The 17995-nt window shown below is 38.3% G+C and overlaps 1 protein-coding gene across 1 annotated transcript; it reads left to right on the forward strand.

Moving 5' to 3' along the window:
• Positions 1-231: 231 nt before the first annotated feature.
• On the forward strand, positions 232-13922 carry RAB21 (RAB21, member RAS oncogene family). Its single transcript, XM_030238418.2, has 7 exons — positions 232-610; positions 7238-7297; positions 7470-7577; positions 9196-9259; positions 10048-10102; positions 10540-10628; positions 11506-13922. The coding sequence occupies exons 1-7, from the start codon at positions 464-466 to the stop codon at positions 11643-11645; spliced, it is 663 nt and encodes a 220-aa protein (XP_030094278.2). The 5' UTR covers positions 232-463; the 3' UTR covers positions 11646-13922.
• The last annotated feature ends 4073 nt before the right edge of the window (positions 13923-17995 follow it).

Raw genomic sequence — 17995 nt, forward strand, 5'->3', positions numbered from 1 at the left:
GTTTATTGGAGGCTTTCCGTTTCCCCGGGGAGCGCTCGGGGGGTGCGTGGGCGGCGGGCGGAGCCCTCGGCACGGGATTTGGGGACAAACCCTGGGGCGCAGGGCGCGCGCGGGATCCCCTGCCTGCACAAGCCCCGCCCCTGGGCCCGCCCAGCAGTCTCGGAGGGGGCGGGGCCTCCGGCCGCCGTCGCGTTTCCCCCTCCCATTGGCGGCGGGGGCTGCGCGTGACCGGGCGGTGCGTGACGTAGGAGGAAGAAGCCGCCATTAGGGGCAGCGGGCCCGCGGCCGGCGGGCAGGTTCTGGTGCCGTGTCTCTTTTCAGTTTGTCTCTCCGCGGCCTCGTCGGTGCCTCCCCATCCCCGTTGGCCCCTCTTCCCCGCGGGCCCTCGTCCCGGTGGGCGGCGGTGGCGCCGCGGTGCGGCCCGTTGATGTGAGGCGCGGCTCGGCTCGGCGGCGGGGCGCGGATGGCGGCGGGGGCCGGCGCGGCGGCCGGGGGCCGCAGCTTCTCCTTCAAGGTGGTGCTGCTCGGGGAGGGCTGCGTGGGCAAAACCTCGCTGGTGCTGCGCTACTGCGAAAACAAGTTCAACGATAAGCACATCACCACCCTGCAGGTGCGGGCCGGGGCGGGATGGTGGCGTGGGGGGTCTCGCTGTTGTTCTCCCCTCACCTTGCGCACCTCCTCGCACTGCTGGCCGCGTCTTGTCTGCAGCTTTAGTGGCAGCCCGAGCCACCGTTGCCGCTCGCTAATGGTGCCTGTCCCCTGCCGAGTTTGCGGGGAGCCCTTTTTCTCTTTATTTTCACACCTCAGATTTAAGCTTACAGCATGTTTAGGCCTCGTTTCTACTCTGCATACTAACTGCTCCGTTTTTTCCAATTACGTGTATGAATGTCTTCATTTGAATCTTGGAAAGTATGATGCAAAAGTAATGTTATTGTAGTCATTGTTAGTGGACTGATGACTAAGTGTTTCATATGTGCTGCGTTTCTTTTAATCATAGTCTTCCTCATGTTCTCAAATCCTAACATTAGCACTACCTAAACGTTTCTGTTTAAGAAGAACAGCTTTCACAAAATGGTTTATGAGATTAGGGCTTATGTTTTAATAATGGGAAAGATTCTTAAAGCTGAACTGCTTGTCACGACAGCTCCCTGAATTTTGGCTGGATTCTCAGTAGTACTGTCTGTTGTAATAAAGAGCTACAAAGTGATGTTCCACACAAGAAATGTGACAGGGTGCCTGCTTGAAAGTAATGGGTTTTTTCCAGGCCTGCGTTCAGTGATGTATGGCATGTGTGCCGTGGTACAAAATGAACTGCTTGTACTCTACTACATGGTCTCAGAAAACGCATTTTGAAGTTTGTTTTGTGAGTGATATGTTAAAGTCTTTCAGGAAGTCACCTTGCATAGGTGGAAGTGTGGATTAAGTGTATGCCACTCTTAATATTTGTTTTTTAAAATAAAGAAACAAACCATGCCACTTGGTGGACCAGTAGTGGGTTTTGAACTAATTTTGAATTTCTTGAAGTACAGAAGAAATAGTAGGTGTTGTTAAAAAGAAAAGAGTTTTAAGGTAGTTATGTGCCATTCCCATGCATTTAGGGGAAGCTTCTTGAATTGTGTATCTCAGGAGTAATTAATAGTGAAACTTTCCCTTAAAATGAAAGCAGCATTATAGATGCACTAGAAGCAATACAGGAAATGTTTCACAAACAGATAATGTAACTCCATTTTTGCTGGGAAGAGGTAAAAAGAATATGTTGTAGACTTTTTCCTGTGTTCAAACTCAGCTTTTGGGTTATACTATTGGTGGGTTTACTAGGCAAGGTATTTATAGGAAGCTATTTGTAGTTGTCATGCCACAATTGATGCTTGCTATGCCACAGAGATGCCTGGTAGCTTGTAGGTGTCAGAGGTGCAGCAGAAGTGTAGCACTGAGCAAGCAATCAGTTAAAGTGCATCAAAATGGTCACGTGTAGCTGAATTCTCATGTCCCACGTTTTAAGAGTAGGTCCAAGTAGATGGTTATGTGTTGACGCTTATGTTTGGTGTTTGGGGTTTTTTGTTTTTTAAATCTGTAGTGGAAAACCTAAAAATATGAGCAAAAACTGGGTTGGAATACAGGCTTGGTCACAAATATCATAAAGCACACTTTTAAATTGCTCCAAAATGCTGATAGGAAATGTCTGTAGATAGTGTGGCTCCAGAGCTTTTGGTTTTCATTGTCTGGAAAAGGGCATGTTGAGGAGTGGAAGCACGTGCTTGCAGTTCCTACTGAGCTTTTGTTTCTCCACCCTAACGAGGTTTGTGGTTGCTACCTGTGTCTTTGCTACCTGACTGCTCATTGTTTATCAAGTTGTTTGCTTTTTTGTTCTGAGCTTCCTTGGCCACATATGTGTCTTACTGATGCATATGTAAAATACAATACCAATTGCTGTTGAATCTTACTGTGCATCATGTGCACAAGTTAAGTTTATTAACTTTATTATTTTTATTTCCCTACATCTTACTATTCTAGAAAAAAAATGAAGTGAGTTCTTCCACTCTCAAATTAAAAGATAGTTTAAAAATAAGATGAAGAGAAACTAGGGTATCTGATTAAGCAATGAAGTAGCGTGTTTGCAAAGCATCCTTTGTTGGTTTGGTTGTGGTGGTTTTTTTTTTTTTGGTTTTTTTGGTTTTTTTGGAGATAAAAGGCTTAATCTGATAAGGCTGCTTTGTTTCATGGCAACAGTTCAAAGTAATGCACCCAATTCCTTTTCCAATAAAGCCAAAATTAGATAAATACTTTGCTCCTGGTCCAGCAAAGGAGTGACAATGATGAATTATATGAAGAGATCGCTAGATATTGAGGCAAGAGGCTCTCTATCCACAATAACTTTACTTAAAATAAGAAAGTATTGCATAGTGCTTTATTCCAGTATGTTTGCAACAAAAAGGGTGGTGAGACTGTAACCTTCTGGAAACTTCATCTAGTGATGTTATTCTACTGTGAAGTAATTCTTTTTATACCCAAATAAGTAAGTTTCTTTGGTGCTAGTAACAGAAGATTTCGACTAAAAGGGAGCAGTTTCTCCTCCCTCCCCACTCCCCTCTCTCAACCCCCACTGGAGTGCACTGGAACTTCCTCTGATTTAGGGAGCTGCTGGAATGTGCTACTGGGTTAGTATCGAGTCATGTACTTAAGATGTTGATGACCTGCATGTTGAAGTGAAGGTAGCTCCTGATTCACAGAAGAAAGCATCTTATTAGAACATTGTGGAAAAGCTGATGCAGGAAAAGTAGGGGGTTTAGCACACAATTAATATAATTTATAACCTGTAGGCAGACCTGGCAGGGCAGTTAAAATTTATTCCATTGTTTGAAATACTGAAGTGCCTTCATCTTCACACAGTAATTCTAAGTTATAAATTTATATCAGTTTGAGTTGTGCTGGAATTACTCTAAGAATAAACCTACTGTCGAACTACTGGGTTTTTTAATTTGGTAAATACTTTTTATTATTTAATTACTCAGGATAAATACAACTTCTCAATACTGGTCTCTTAAATGTGTGGAGGATTGCAGAATATCCAACCCAAGAGAGCTGCTGATGTGGTTGTAATTGTAGAGTTTCTGATTGCTTTGATGGACTTGGCATAACCTGGAAAAGCTGTCTTGGTTATCAGGATAGCTGGGGGGTTAGTGAAAGACAACATAAGGAAGTTCAGTGCTGTATGCAGTGTTTGTATGCCTGACCTGCTTCTGTTGAACATGAAGCATTCAAGGGCAGATGCCACACACCTGCTTTCATTCAGTGATTTCGGGAGACTTTTTCCAGCTGTGTCTTCCTTGTGTTCTACTCAAGCGCCTTTATCAGTTCCTAGCAGGGCTTGGTGGGCATACAAAACTGAGCTCATAGAAGAAAGAATTAAAAGAAAGAAAATATTTCCTACAGCCACATCAAAAGATTGCAATTTTAGCTCTTATAATTGCATTATTCTTTTCTAAGTGCCTAAGTATTTTTCAAACCAGTCATAAGACAGTAGAGTCAAAATATGAAAATTAGAAGCTTCAGAGAGTTGTTTGAAATTACTTCTATTTGAATTAACCATGTTCCTGTGAGTGAAAGTCCTAGCAAAAATGAACTGTTATAGTAATTAAAATAATATGGAGAATAGCTACTGATTGTAAATCGAGTCACAACTCAGAGTTGTGGTACTCAATTCAGTAAATTTTTGGAGATTAGAGAAAATGTTCAAGCTTTTTCTAACTACCTAACAAAGGTAGTCAAAGGCTTTGATTTTGAAACTTGACACGCGTTAAAATCCTGGCAACTGACTTTTTCTCTAAACTGTCTCAGAACAGAAGTTGAGGCTCTTGCTTATGTGTTGGGTTTTCCCGAATTTTTAAAAACTGTGTAGTCCTGCTATTCAGTTGCTTGGTTTTTTTTTCTCTCTCACTAACCTCAGAATGGCTTTGGAGGGGTATATGTGAGTTGAAAGGTTAAAAGATATTAGTTGATTTGTCTTTGGCATGTTTGCCACTGTGGATGTAAACATATGTTTTATTGATGGTAAATGCACCAAACTTACCCATACCTACTAATTCATGAGCAGAGCCTGCTAACTGTATTCTTCAAGTATTTGAACAAAATAAAGAAAAATGAAGAATTAAATCTGTGGTATAGTATTGATGGTTTCCTCCAGCATGTTCACGAAGCTTTCTGCTCAGTGCTAACTGTGACTGCTTCAAATAACAAGTTCCAATCTTGTTTTGAGACAAACTTGCTTGTTATCAGAGTATCTGATAGAGGATGCTGTCTCTCCTTTTTTGATTATGGGCTTGAGACTTTAGATAGACTAAAACTTAATCATTACAAATTCATCAAATTTTAATACAAGAGCAGTTATCATAGCCCAGTGCTAAATACCCTTGCCACAGTCTCCTGTGGTTATGGATGTTTTTACAATACAAAAAAGCATGCATTTAGGAGTATTTTAGTGCTTGGGTATATAAAAAATGAAAATCTATATCTGAGTGATAAAAGACAGTATTCCTATCAAAAGCTATAGTACCTGAAGCACAGGTTATACTGAAGCAAAACTTACCTATGTAGATAAACCTACTTCAGCTTTTTGCTCTGTCAGATAGGAGATATACTTGTGCTATTAACTGGGTCGTTGTCTAAAGGTACAATGATATGTCTTTATGGATACTGAGTTCTCTGTGTTTTTAAATATAAATCCCCTTTCTGTGAAAGATTTTTTTCCTCAGAAATTGATTCTCAAACAATTGTGTGGCATTCACATCAACTAAGCGTGTTTGGATTGTTGGTGTTATGACAAAAGCAAACATTGCTCAGAAGAGCTTTTCCTTTGAGATTTGCAGTAGTATATTGAGTACTGTAGTACAGCAGATCAGTAAAAATGTCAGGTGAGCTTGATTTATTGTGCCTACAATAGCTTCTCTCCTTGTTGCCCAAGTGTTGGTGAAGTAAAACTTCTGAAGTTGCCTCCAAGCTTCTGGCTTTTAAACTGTGGTGTAATACAACAAATGATGAAGACTACTGATGAGTTAATCCTCAGGGACAGCGGTTTGAAAGCCATCAACTACTTTCTTTAGAATTTTTAATTACAGAATAAAAAGATTTCTGATGTTGAAGATTTGTTACTCTTCTGTTAAGCTGTTTGTTACAGTTTGGTTAGAGGGCCAAATCCATTTAATGTGCTTTTCCAGTCTGGAAGTTTTTCCAGACTTTGGACACTACAATGTGTCTCCTCACTGTAGACTGAGAGGGTAGTGTAGTGTTAATGCCTTAGTTATGTAGAACACAAGAGGTGTAATGACCAGTTCTTTGCTATCTGTTCTTGGAAAGTGTTTTTCTTCTGTTTGTTCTCTTTGTTCTTTTTATCAGACTTTGTGGAAGGGTTTGGGGGAAGGTACAAGTTAAAGATGGAAAAAGTTTTTTTAATCATCTCATCTTGGGTCATACAGATGGTAGGGGAGTAGCTGAAGAGCAGGAGCTGCTCTAGCAACTGAATGTTGAATGACTTTAACTGTCGCATAGGCAGTACTCCAGAAAGGCACTTTGACAGCAGTTTAGGGTGCTGTGCATTGAACTGCTGTGGTCTCCTGTGTGTGTTCTGGTTGCTTGTGTAGTTAAGCAGCAAGCTGGGTCAAGCAGCTCATCTGGCCCAGGACACTTTTCACACATGTGACTCTTGGTTCTGTGGCTGGTCAGTGCTCATACAGAGAACTCCTCTTGAGCTGCTGCAATCCAGCCTAAAATAATCTGTGATGAATGTATCCTAAAATACCACTGAGTTCTTGTTTGAACCCAAATGCAAACTGAGGTAAAACTGAAATGAAAACTCACTATAATTTAAGGCAGAAGAAAAAAGTTAGCCCTTGGTAACTGATTTGTTTGATATAACATGTTACTGCTAGTCTTTAGAATGGGGAAAGCAGGTTGCTAATGCATCAACACCTTGAGACCTTCTTCTGGTCCATAAAACTTGTGTTAAATTATATTCGGGTTTTAGCTGTCAAATTACAGACCTGGTAACAGAGGTGGTGTCTGAAAATGTGAATCATGCAAGTTTGGAGGAAACTAGACCTACTCAAGTTACTGAAATTAGATTAACCTTGCAATGTGCTCTCATCCTGTAAAATATTTCCAGAAGTTAAAGAAGTAGAATTCTAAAGCAGCTTTTATGCTTACTCAGGCTTCTCAGTTCAAACAAACAAAATTCTAGAACCAAAAAACAGATGAGGGTGAGTTGTAGGCTCACTTCAGCAAAAAAGGGAAAAGTTACAGACAAGGAAACTTGTGAAATACTCATTGTTTATGATTCTAGTATCTTGGTAATAGTGAACTACTTTGCCTAATTCCTACAGATTAAAAATCCTGTTAGGCTTGTTCCTACTCGAACTTCACAGAGTCATGTGAGTTCAGCTTAGACTTATCAGTCTTGTGAATTCAGAGTCTTTCCACACAGCTCATCCTTCCCAAATCATTCAAAACAACTGCAAAAAAAAATGTAGTAAATGATTGGCTTAACTCAAATTTGTTTAGAATAGACTGCTGGCAAACTATAGTGAAGTTACTAACTGGCTTAGTATTGACTTAACCTTCTTGCTTACACAGTCTTTTGATCTGGAAAATTCTTTTATTGATTCTGATGCTTTATTAATTAATTTCAAGTCAAATTATGTGTTTGGTGTGTAAAACTCTAACTCTAATCTGTTTTGCTTTCCAGGCATCTTTTCTTACGAAGAAACTAAATATTGGTGGAAAAAGAGTAAACCTTGCAATATGGGTATGTTTCTATTTTTTGCCTCCTTAGCTAATTAGAATGTTTTTCTGAAAAAACAAGAGTCACTTGGGCTTACTATATCACAAGTGCCAGGCACTTCTTAAAAAAGTATTTGGAGTTCCTTGCAGTATTGTTTGCTTTGTCTTAAATGCTAACAAGTGTATTTTAAATGCAGGATACAGCTGGTCAAGAAAGATTTCATGCCTTGGGGCCTATCTACTACAGGGACTCAAATGGCGCTATTCTAGTATATGATATAACAGATGAAGACTCTTTTCAAAAGGTACTGGGCAGCTTTTACATCTGAGCTGTAAACTGGTTGAAAGATAATTTGTGATATGTGTAAACAGAAGTCTTCTGTTTTCAGCAATATATATTATATTTGCAAATGTAGATCATGTAATGGAAGTATACAGCTTATTAGTATTCTTTTGAAGACTGACTTCCCTGCTGTCAGGTTACTCAAAGAATACCAAAGCATTACCTCAGTTTCTTAGAGCACAGTGCAAATAATGTCAAAGTTGTGGGTTTGATCCCTGTATGGGGCATTCATTTAAGAATTGCACTTCATGATCCTTGTGGGTCCCCTCCAACTCAGAATCATCTGTGATGTAGCTGTGCAAGTTAGCTGTGACAGGCTGTAAGCATAAACCTGGGCTGTTGTCATGGTATGCTATACTGATCTTTACTGGATAAACCAAATTTCTAAAAGATACTAAGTGACATGACCTTTTACAGATCTGAGAACTGTGGAATTGCAATACGTGATAGTGGAGGCATTACCTTCTCTGTGATAAGTTATTTGTTGTCAAATCCTCATCAAAACATGTAATTTGATGGCTAGTTATTTTATGGCTCTATTAGTTGATCAGTTTGATCAGGTGAGTTTTTTCCACCCTGTGTCAATCTGTGCTACCACTCTATAGGATTGTTCAGCTGAAAACTGGTGACACTTTTTTTAAGCAAGTTTATCTCTGACTCTCAGCAAAACCCGTTTGACTTCTGTAGAGAAAAGTGAGAAAGTGTGGTTGCAGGGGCAAGGCTTGGGTTAGCAGTGATAGAAATAGTGAAAGGGTACAGATCCACAACAGTTTAACTAATTTAAATAGTCTGGTGTAGAGCAAATAAAGCTCTTGTGCTAGCAGTTAAACACTTGTGGCCACCTGCAGAATGATGATGACTTGTGGATACTAATTCAACTTGTGCCTTTTTGTGCTGAGTCCTACATAGTAAAACCCTGTGATACCAAAACATTTAAATGTGCAGAAAAAAAGAGGGAAAGATGATTTACAGAAGTAATGTTGGATCATGTAGCCTAACTTTTTTTTAGATTCTTGAAGTGATTGCCTCTCTTCACAATTACTCCCTTAAAATAGCAGTTCCTAAGTCAATGCAGTGATGATACAACTTTCAAACTTTTCATGACAACAGATTTGTTAACAGATACCTTACCATCAGCTGACTCTACATGCTTGTCCCATCTGTTCTCTCATGAAATAAACATCTGTTAGAATCTAACCTGAAAAACTTAGTTCAGGTGCCTCTACCTCTAAAGTACTATTTGTGGTCTGTCAGTAAGTGCCTATTGATGAAAGATCTCACATCTGACCTAAAGTGGCCCATGCAGTGAACTTTCTATATTGAGTGTGGTGAGTTATATTTTTGGAGTAATTGAACCATTTTATTCAAGTAATTTGCTCTTAATTTTACCTGTGAAATAAAACCTGCTGAACAAGGGCCATGTGTAGCAACCTAAAGAATATTTTTTCATCTATGTTGCTCTAAACATTTTTGCTTTTAAGTTTAGAGTAGATGGTTAATGAAGGAAATGGGATGGTTCCACACTGCCTAAGATAACAGTATATCAAGTAAAAACAAACTCACCTCTATTCTTTTTGCAGGTAAAAAACTGGGTTAAGGAATTAAGAAAAATGTTGGGAAATGAAATCTGTTTATGTATAGTAGGTAAGTCTTTTTCAACATGACTGAATTGGAAACATCTCTTGATTAATAGCATCTTCCAAATGCTGCTTTGATAGCTTGTACATGTGAAGGGGTAAAGCTTATGTTAGATATTTAAAATTAAACTGGAGCTAGAAGTTTCAGTAAATCACGTGGAGAAAAATAAGAGTTTGATTGAAAAAATAAGCTGTTTAATGATACACTATTAGAAGTGCATGGTACACTATTAGAAGTGCATGGTACACACACCTTGCAGACTGTAGTTTAACAAAAAATGTATCTTTTCCTTCTTTCAAGTACTCAAGCTCATTACTTTTCTCAGTGGCATAGACTAGGTGCTTGTCTGTTTTGATAATTAAGTGCTTGCAGGTTGGAGTGACTCTTAAAGATTGGAAATTTCAATGCAAATGGAATGCAACAGAAGTGCAGGGTTTAGATTTAAATCTGATCTAATTATTAAAACAATTCCATGAGGCTAGATACATGGACATTCTACAAAAATTACCTCTGCAGCACATGGAAGGCACTAATCACAAAAAAGGGGCCAAAGGCTGAAGTGGGTGGAGGCATTTAGCTGTCCTGATCTCTCTATGGAAGTAGCACCTTATAGCCTGTAAATGCTTGTGTGAAAGGAGATTCTCAAATCATAGTGTTCTTGAAAGTGAGACTTATGTAAGAGCTGGATTGTACTGGAACAGCTTGAGAAAATGGAGTACCATGATTACATGTCTGCTTTCTTTTTTGATAGTTTTAGAGCACAAAGACTTAAAAGATTAACTTGTTTTCAACAGGTAACAAAATAGACTTGGAAAAAGAGAGACATGTTTCAGTGCAAGAAGCAGAAATGTAAGTCACACCTATTACTAATAGAAACAGTCATTGCAGAATTATGCTGGAGTAATAAACTCGTGATGCTGTTAACATAGCAGCCAGCTAGGCACTGCTGGCTTATGCCTGCCAGTTGTTGAGTGTTCTGGTAGTATCTGAGTCACAGGGTGTCCTGGCTGACCAAACTGTAGCTTGAGAGTTGTTTGTGATTAAAGTCAATGTTTGCAGTTTAAATCTCTTTTTAGACATGAAATTTTCTTAATTTCATCTAGTGTCTTGCATCAGTCCTGGCAGTTTTAAACACATAACTCCTTTTTTTGTATTAAATAAGCATGTGTGGATTAACTCTGAAGTCAGAATAAAACCTCTTGTGATGATCTTATTCCTTCTTGTCAAGTGGCTTAGAAAGATTGAGTCCTTTACTACAATGAGGCTCCATATCTGCGTTTCTACAGGTATGCTGAATCTGTTGGAGCAAAACATTATCATACGTCAGCTAAACAGAACAAAGGAATCGAAGAACTGTTTCTTGACCTTTGCAAAAGTAAGTATTATGTAATTTGTTGGTAAGGAGTTCATTCATAAAATGCTTCAGGCTTCAAAAATGCTTTTGTGGCCATATAGAAAAGTTTGAACTGACTTCATTTCAGTCTACTTCAAGCCACTTATGTTCTGTAACAGTTCTGGAAGCTTGATGTATGGATGCTTACAATATTGCAAATTCATGCTCTACTCCAGAAATGTCTTGGTCTTTTGTTGGAGCGCTGACTGCTGTTCCATTTACCATGCATGAGTAGTAACCCAAATCAAACTGCATGTTACTGGTCTCACCCCTGCTTGCTTTAAATCCTCTGTTTTATACTTTCTCAAAAATCTTCCCAAATTATGTTAATTACAAATCATAAACTCAAAGCTCTAATGGTTCAAATTTTACACAGAAATCTCAACAAATGGTAAATATCATGGTATGTGGGATGAAAATCCAACACAACCAAATCATCCTAGTAGTCATATTTATGTGATAAAAAGAATTTAAGGAAAAGGTCTTGTGTGTTTCTGAGGAGGTAGTTGCTTGGAGTTCTTTTTTTTTTGGGGGGGGGATTTTTTGCTTATTTGGTTGGGTTTCTTTAACTGATATGGGTGTGTAAATCTAGGTTTTGAAGTTGCTAACTCCAGGACACCTGAGGATTGCTATGGTCTCCCTTAGTTAGCAGGAGCTCCTGTATGTTGGGTGCTTTAGAAAAAAGATTTATATGTTTTTGCAGTTATGCCATGTGATACCTGAATACTTAGTTCTGCATAATAAATAGGAGAACCACTCTTGCTGAACTTTTGCCTCTGTGCATATAGTTCAGATAGAGATAAGAGTCTTAATGTAAAAATACAATGGAATGTAATCTAATACACGTCTTTCTTTACAGGAATGATAGAAACTGCTCAAGTGGATGAGAGAGCAAGAGGCAATGGCTCCAGTCAGTCAGGAATAGCAAGGCGAGGTGTACAGATCATTGATGACGAGCCACAAGTACAGAGCAGTGGAGGGTGCTGTTCTTCTGGATAATTATAAAACTGTGCATCACTGCCCTCTCAATATGAAGACTGCCATATTCCAAGTCACACGTTCTTTACCAATGGAGTAATAGAATTAACAGTATTTAAAAATAATCACATGTAACACTGCAGAGACCTTAAGTGCTAAACTAGTGGCGTCTGTGACCAGAGAATTGGCGTTTTCTACAGTGGTTAACAAAGCAATTACCAATGGCCTTTTTACATATTTTTCTTTAATGAGGAATAATATGCATGTAGAAAAGACCTACTTAAAGGCTTCATTTATATTCTTTTAAATCAGATCATTATTTAATAACTTATATACATTGTTGTTGGAATGGTATACGTTTTTGCAGCTCTTTGTACTTTGTGGTAGATGGAATTGTATCACTTCTAAAATGCAAATTGATTTTTTTTAAATTAGCAGATATCTGAACTAATATTTTTGCAAGGCCTCCACAAGCCTATAACTCAACTACTTTGATATATTCTGTTCATCTGTATGCCAAGCTGATAAAATACATTGTAAATTACATATTAAATATTTTATCTGCTTTTACAGTTGCAGGTGCAGAAATATGTACATCAGTCTTGTCTGTGATTGTGAAGTGAATAAGTCAGTGAAAGATGCAAGCTTTTCATGTGCACTGTTAAATGACTCATTTTATTCCCCTACCTGAAAAAAGCTTTGTTTTGGGTACATCCATAGCTACAGCAATTCTTTAATCCCTTTCTGGCAAGCAGCAGTATTTAGAGTATCCCCTTACTGGAAGAGAATGCTTCTGTAAACTGCTGTTTAGCGTTGAGGTGTTTGACTTGCAGCTAAAACAGTTGGTGCATGCACATACCTTGCCTCTGCAGTTACTTTGTTCTCTCAGAAGATCCCCAGAAAGTCAAAGCAACTTAGCCCTCATCTATCTGGTAGCCAGCAAACCAGATGCATGGGAAACTCTTTAGCTGCTCTAATACGTTTCCAAAGACAGCATTATAAACTATTCATGAGCATATTTTTTTCCCTGTAGGGCTTGAGTGAACAATTAATTGGCATTAACTAGAACTTCTAATTTGGAGTGATTAAATTGAAGATGTGAAACTTGCCAGATGTAGCTGTAACTAAGGGGATTCTAGGCAGAATTGAACTTATTTCCAACTTGCTCTTTCTCCTGTAAAGTGTTTTGAAAAAGCCCATTTAAGTTTCAGGAGGAGGGTTTTCAGAAAAAAATATGTAAACTGCTATTGCAAAAGAACACAGGTGGTGGTAGCTGAAACTTCAAAATGTTTTGTGCTCTGACTTTTTTACTTAAGTTGTCATGCTTGGAAAAACAGTAAAGGTGATGTCTATGACAAAGTAGAATATCCTTGGCCTTCCTTTTTCTGAAAGGTAGATTTAGTATTGCATATGAATGCACTGAATGGTGTGGGTGTGTTCTGATACACAAAAAAGTAGTAGTAATGAATTAGTCTGTGTAAGAAGTGTGCTGTCTTCAATCTGATTTTTATTTCCTCTGTAATAATAGAGGGCTTTGATACAGACTGATCCTGGTGCATTTTCTCCTTTCCTGCCTTAACTGTGGTGTAGATACTTTTTCTTAGACTATCATTGCTGTGCTCTTCTGATGTGTTTGTGTGCATGATGGAGAAAGGTGGTCTGTTCATGCTAGTGAAGATAAAGTTTCTTGGCTGTACAGAGCTTTGGTGTGAACCGAAAATCTGTGATTATATATGTCAACATGTAGCAACACTGTTACCTTTCACTTATCTTAACAACAGTGAGCTGTTGAAAACCAGATCGGTTTGATCTAACACTGGTATCTGACAATCAGCCTTGTAAGTGACACAATATATGAAGAGTGAAATTGTCAAGTCTTGATGTTCAAGAATGGAATTGCCTCAGAATAGGAGTTTCAGGTTTTTTGATTCAAATTTAATTTTTTTCCGTCTCTGCAAATAAAACCCCAAACAGCCCAACTTCAACTAGACATAGTTGAAGCAGTGTGTAGAATGTATCTTTCTTCCTGCAGCTAAAGAGCTTTTTGTGTATTGTGTGGTAGGGGCATCCCATGTGACTTCTGTCAATTACAAAACTAATGAAGGCATGTTGATACTAGCTCTTAAGTCTCTTATAGAATTAAAACTATTACTACTGAGAACTTAGGTGGGGATAAAGAAGTCTACAATTTTGTAATACTAAAAAGGTTCTGCTTGCTATTAGTGAAATATTTTTAAAATAAATTGTCAAGTCACTTTTCTTTCTTAAGCTACAACATAAATATTCACTGGAAACCTTCCTGTCTAAGCTGTTGGACTTGATTTATGAAACATAAAACCTGTGTTTGCAGGGTATCATTATATAACTGGATGAAAGTATAGCTTTGTGAAGTTGGGGAAGCTGGTTGAAGACCAGACATAAGTGAAACATGAATTGTTTAGACTGATTTATATAAGACTTCAGCTGTTCATTGTTAGCAGACAAAATACAACAGTTCCAGGAAGAAGCATCTTTGTCAAAGATACCAAGAGCGTTCTTTGCACTTGATATACGGAAAAGCACAAATAGTTTGGTTTTCTATATTTGAGCAGGATCTTACTCAAGTAACCTGGTATTACTAGTATGTGACTTGCTTTTCAAGAGTCTTGAATCTTGCATTTGATCTAGATTGCCTAGTTTGTACATCTGAAGGAGAACTGTTTTCTGTGGCTGTTAACAAGTAAGCTATTTTTCATTCTTCTGAGAAGTGAAAGAGAACAAGGCTGGCTGTCTTTAGGAAGTACCTCTGTTGTGGGGCAGATAGCCAGACACCCACTATAGCTTGTGTAAATCAACACTGAGTACACTTCCTCAGGGTCTATCTTGACTGAGATGACTCACATACATACTAAAATAAAATGGTATAACTTTGTACAATACCTTTCTAAGACAACTTTTAAGTGCTTGCTCACAGTCTTGATGCTGCTACTGTGAATACATGAGCTGCCTATGAAACTTTATCACTTGCTGAAATAAAATCCAACAAGCCAAAGTCCAAAAGCTTTAATGCAGCAATATGTCTCTGCTGGGTGTTATTTAGGGACTCTATATACTGCACTTAGGCTTTACTTCAGAAGCTATAAAAGGTGGGATAGACTGATTCAGACAAGGACATGCAAATTCAGATGTGTCAAATTTGGAGATAACTGTAACTGCAAAGACTGGGAGAGATGGCTTCATGTGGTTAGCAGTGATCTTGCACATGATTCCAAAATGGGGGTATCCGATAGCCAGATTAACTGTATGGGATGGTCTTTTGAAGCACTCGAGTAATTGAGTGTTACCTTGATTATATTACATGCTTTCCTTCAGTGTTCACACATTGTGCGGACAGGTATTTTTGCATTCTACCACATAGAAAAATGCCTACAGTTCTTAAAGAACTTAGTTATTAAATTTCTACTTGAGATCCCAAACCAGATGAAAAAAACTTTGCAAAAAAGGTATGAATTATGGAAAGTGCTTAGATCTCAAATAGAGTTTGCCAAAAATGTCGGATGCTGTCAGAATGAAAAACGTAAAATGCAGGTCAGGAATCTCTATAAGCTGAAAGCAGTTAAGTGATATGAGTAATAGAGTATGGGAATAAGAGTTGGAGCCAGCCACATCCCATTTTTTCTGCTTTTAGTGGGATAAAAAGGAGAAGTAGGAAAAGGAATGTTGGAAAAACTGAGGTTGCTGGTGGTAGGCTGCTGAGTAAGATGCTGAGTTAACCTTTTCTTTGAGTTGCTAGAGAGTCTCAGCAATGGCAATATCAGGACTTCTAATATCACTTCTTGGGGGTTGTTCCTACTTCTGTGAAATACTGGTTTTCCTTCTTTAAAGAGAATGCAACTAACTTTGAGCAGGCTTTCAGGCACAATACTAACCTGCTTAAAACTTTTTATTAGGATATGCTAATTTGTTAACTATTTATATTTCACTGACTTTGTTATTCTTAGTCTGCATCAAATCCTAGGAGTTTTTCTTGAGAAGTCGGGAAGTACATCATGCTATGAGGATAACTTTTGCTAGAGTTGTGTCAAGGAGTTGCAGGTGATGACCAAGATCCTTAGCACTACTTGCCCTGCAAGCTCAACAAGGTCCACAAACTAGTTCAATAGCTCTTAACAGTGCTGGGCAGTTGCTTCTGCTATTCTTTGGAGGATTCTGCTCAACACCAGGATTTTCCTTCCATACAGGCGAGCCTGTACATCTCCATGATGTAGCTGTCTAATAAATTTGGGCTTTTTCTATCAAACAATGTATTCTCTTAGCTCCTGCGTTTTTGGAGCTGTCATTGGCCCCTGTATTGAGCAGAATGAGATGGAGATGATTTTGAGAGTTGTGGAGAATATGGAATGTTTCTTGTCTTGAGATGGCTTGAAAAGTGACCGTCCATGAAAAATTCAACATTATGACAAAGTATTATTCTGCCTAAGATAACAGAAAATATCTTGGCTGAGATAAATTCTTAATTTTTTTTTTTAATATGATCAAAATGATACATTGCTCTACTTCTAAAATGAAAACATTTTTCAAGCTCATCTCTAGTCTTAATTTTTTTTTAAGACTTAGGTTTACTTAAATTGGCCAGAGCCTTACCTTGGCCAAAGCCTTAAATTGATTGCCGTGTTATACAGCCATAAACTAAAACTTTGATTGTTGGGAGGAACAGCATACTTGTTCATATTCCACTGGCCAGTTTAGATCTTAGATTGTGTTTATTCAATACCAGGATGTTAAAAGATAGATTAAAACAATTATTTTTTCAGTCTATTTCCACTGCTTTGTGCATTCAGGCAAGTAACATGGATGTGATGCAGCTGCAGGGTCACTGTGAAAAGAGTGCTCCTCTTTCTTTTCCTGCTTCTTGGCTGCATTGATCCGTGTTGCCAAATGACTCCTACAGGAAATGCACTTCCTTTCTTGCTGAAAGGAAGTGCACGTTTACTCCTTGCTTCTCTTGCTCCTGCAGACAATGATAGACACTACAGCAGTAATACCCAGTTCCTCTCAGTTTGATAACCTTTTTTTTCCTCAAGAGGATCTTTTCTTACATCTTGACAAATAATTCTTTTTGTGTGTCTAGTCTCACCGATCCTTTCAAGGGATTTTAATACTTTATTGTAGGTTACCCAAAAGATGTTTAATTTATTTAGTTAATTTAAAATCACAAGGAAGGATAATGAGTACCAGTTTCACAGCAGTCTTCCCTAACAATTGGCCATATCCCATCTTGAAAACAGTGAAGAGATAATATTTAAAGTTTAATGGTGGGTCCTTGCTAGCTCTGTATCTGAGTCCTAATTCTTGGATATTGGAAGTTACTTGTAAGAAATCTCAGTTGAGAGGATTTGAGAGAGCAAGGACTACTTCCTCATCAGATGCAAATAGTTGATAATCTCTGACAGATCCACACTCATGGTTTTTTGAACTCTTGAAACTGTTAAATTGCAGGCCCTTCTTCAAGTTAACCATCACTCCATTCTGAAAAGTCAACAAATTTGGGACTTGCAGTGGAAGAGAACAAGTAGTCTCTTTTTCGGAACAGGAAACTTTAAACTGACTAATCAGGCTTGTTTTAGGAAAAAGATAAGAGAAAAACCATGTGATACCTAAATCTTTAAGTGCTGTCAGTGCTATTTGATCATACAGTCATTATAATGATTGTCTTACTGGATTTTTCTCATCAGATAAGCTCATTAAGCTTATCAGTCATACTCAAATAGAAAGAAAACATTAGCAGGGCAAATCCAATGCTTACAAGGATGCAGCATTTTTAAAGTTGAGTAATTTAACATTGTCAAATGTTACAGGAATAATCTATTTGGCATTACATCTTGATAGATTTTATATACCAGTACATTTACAGGAAGATAATCCTGTGATAAATTAATGCCAAATGGTCAATCAAGTATAAAAACAAGGATTCTTTTGTCAGGACTGCTGGTTGATCAGTGTCTCATATTAAAAGCAAAATTGCATGGAAATGGATTAACAGGTGGAAAAAAAGTGTACTGAAAATCAGTACAGAAAGAAAATATTGTCACTTCTTACATTTACAGAATGTTGCAGAGTTTGAAACTTGATGACAGTCTAAAATAAACTGGCCCTGAAAGTTATTGGAAACTGTGACTGAGACCACTGAGACTGAGGTTTTTTTATGTTACAATATTTCTGAACTCACCTGAGCGTGATGTGTCAAAAGATGGATTTAAGATGTCAAACCAGGCTCACTGAGGTTACTGTAAATTGTCCTAGCATATACCCCAGAGACTGTAGTGTGAGCTTATCCCAGTAAAATAAAGCTTTGACTCTCAACACTGGTCTTTGGCATCTGAGAACAGAGG

Source organism: Serinus canaria, chromosome 1A, assembly GCF_022539315.1.
Source record: "Serinus canaria isolate serCan28SL12 chromosome 1A, serCan2020, whole genome shotgun sequence".
In the NCBI taxonomy this organism is placed as follows: Eukaryota; Metazoa; Chordata; class Aves; order Passeriformes; family Fringillidae; genus Serinus; species Serinus canaria.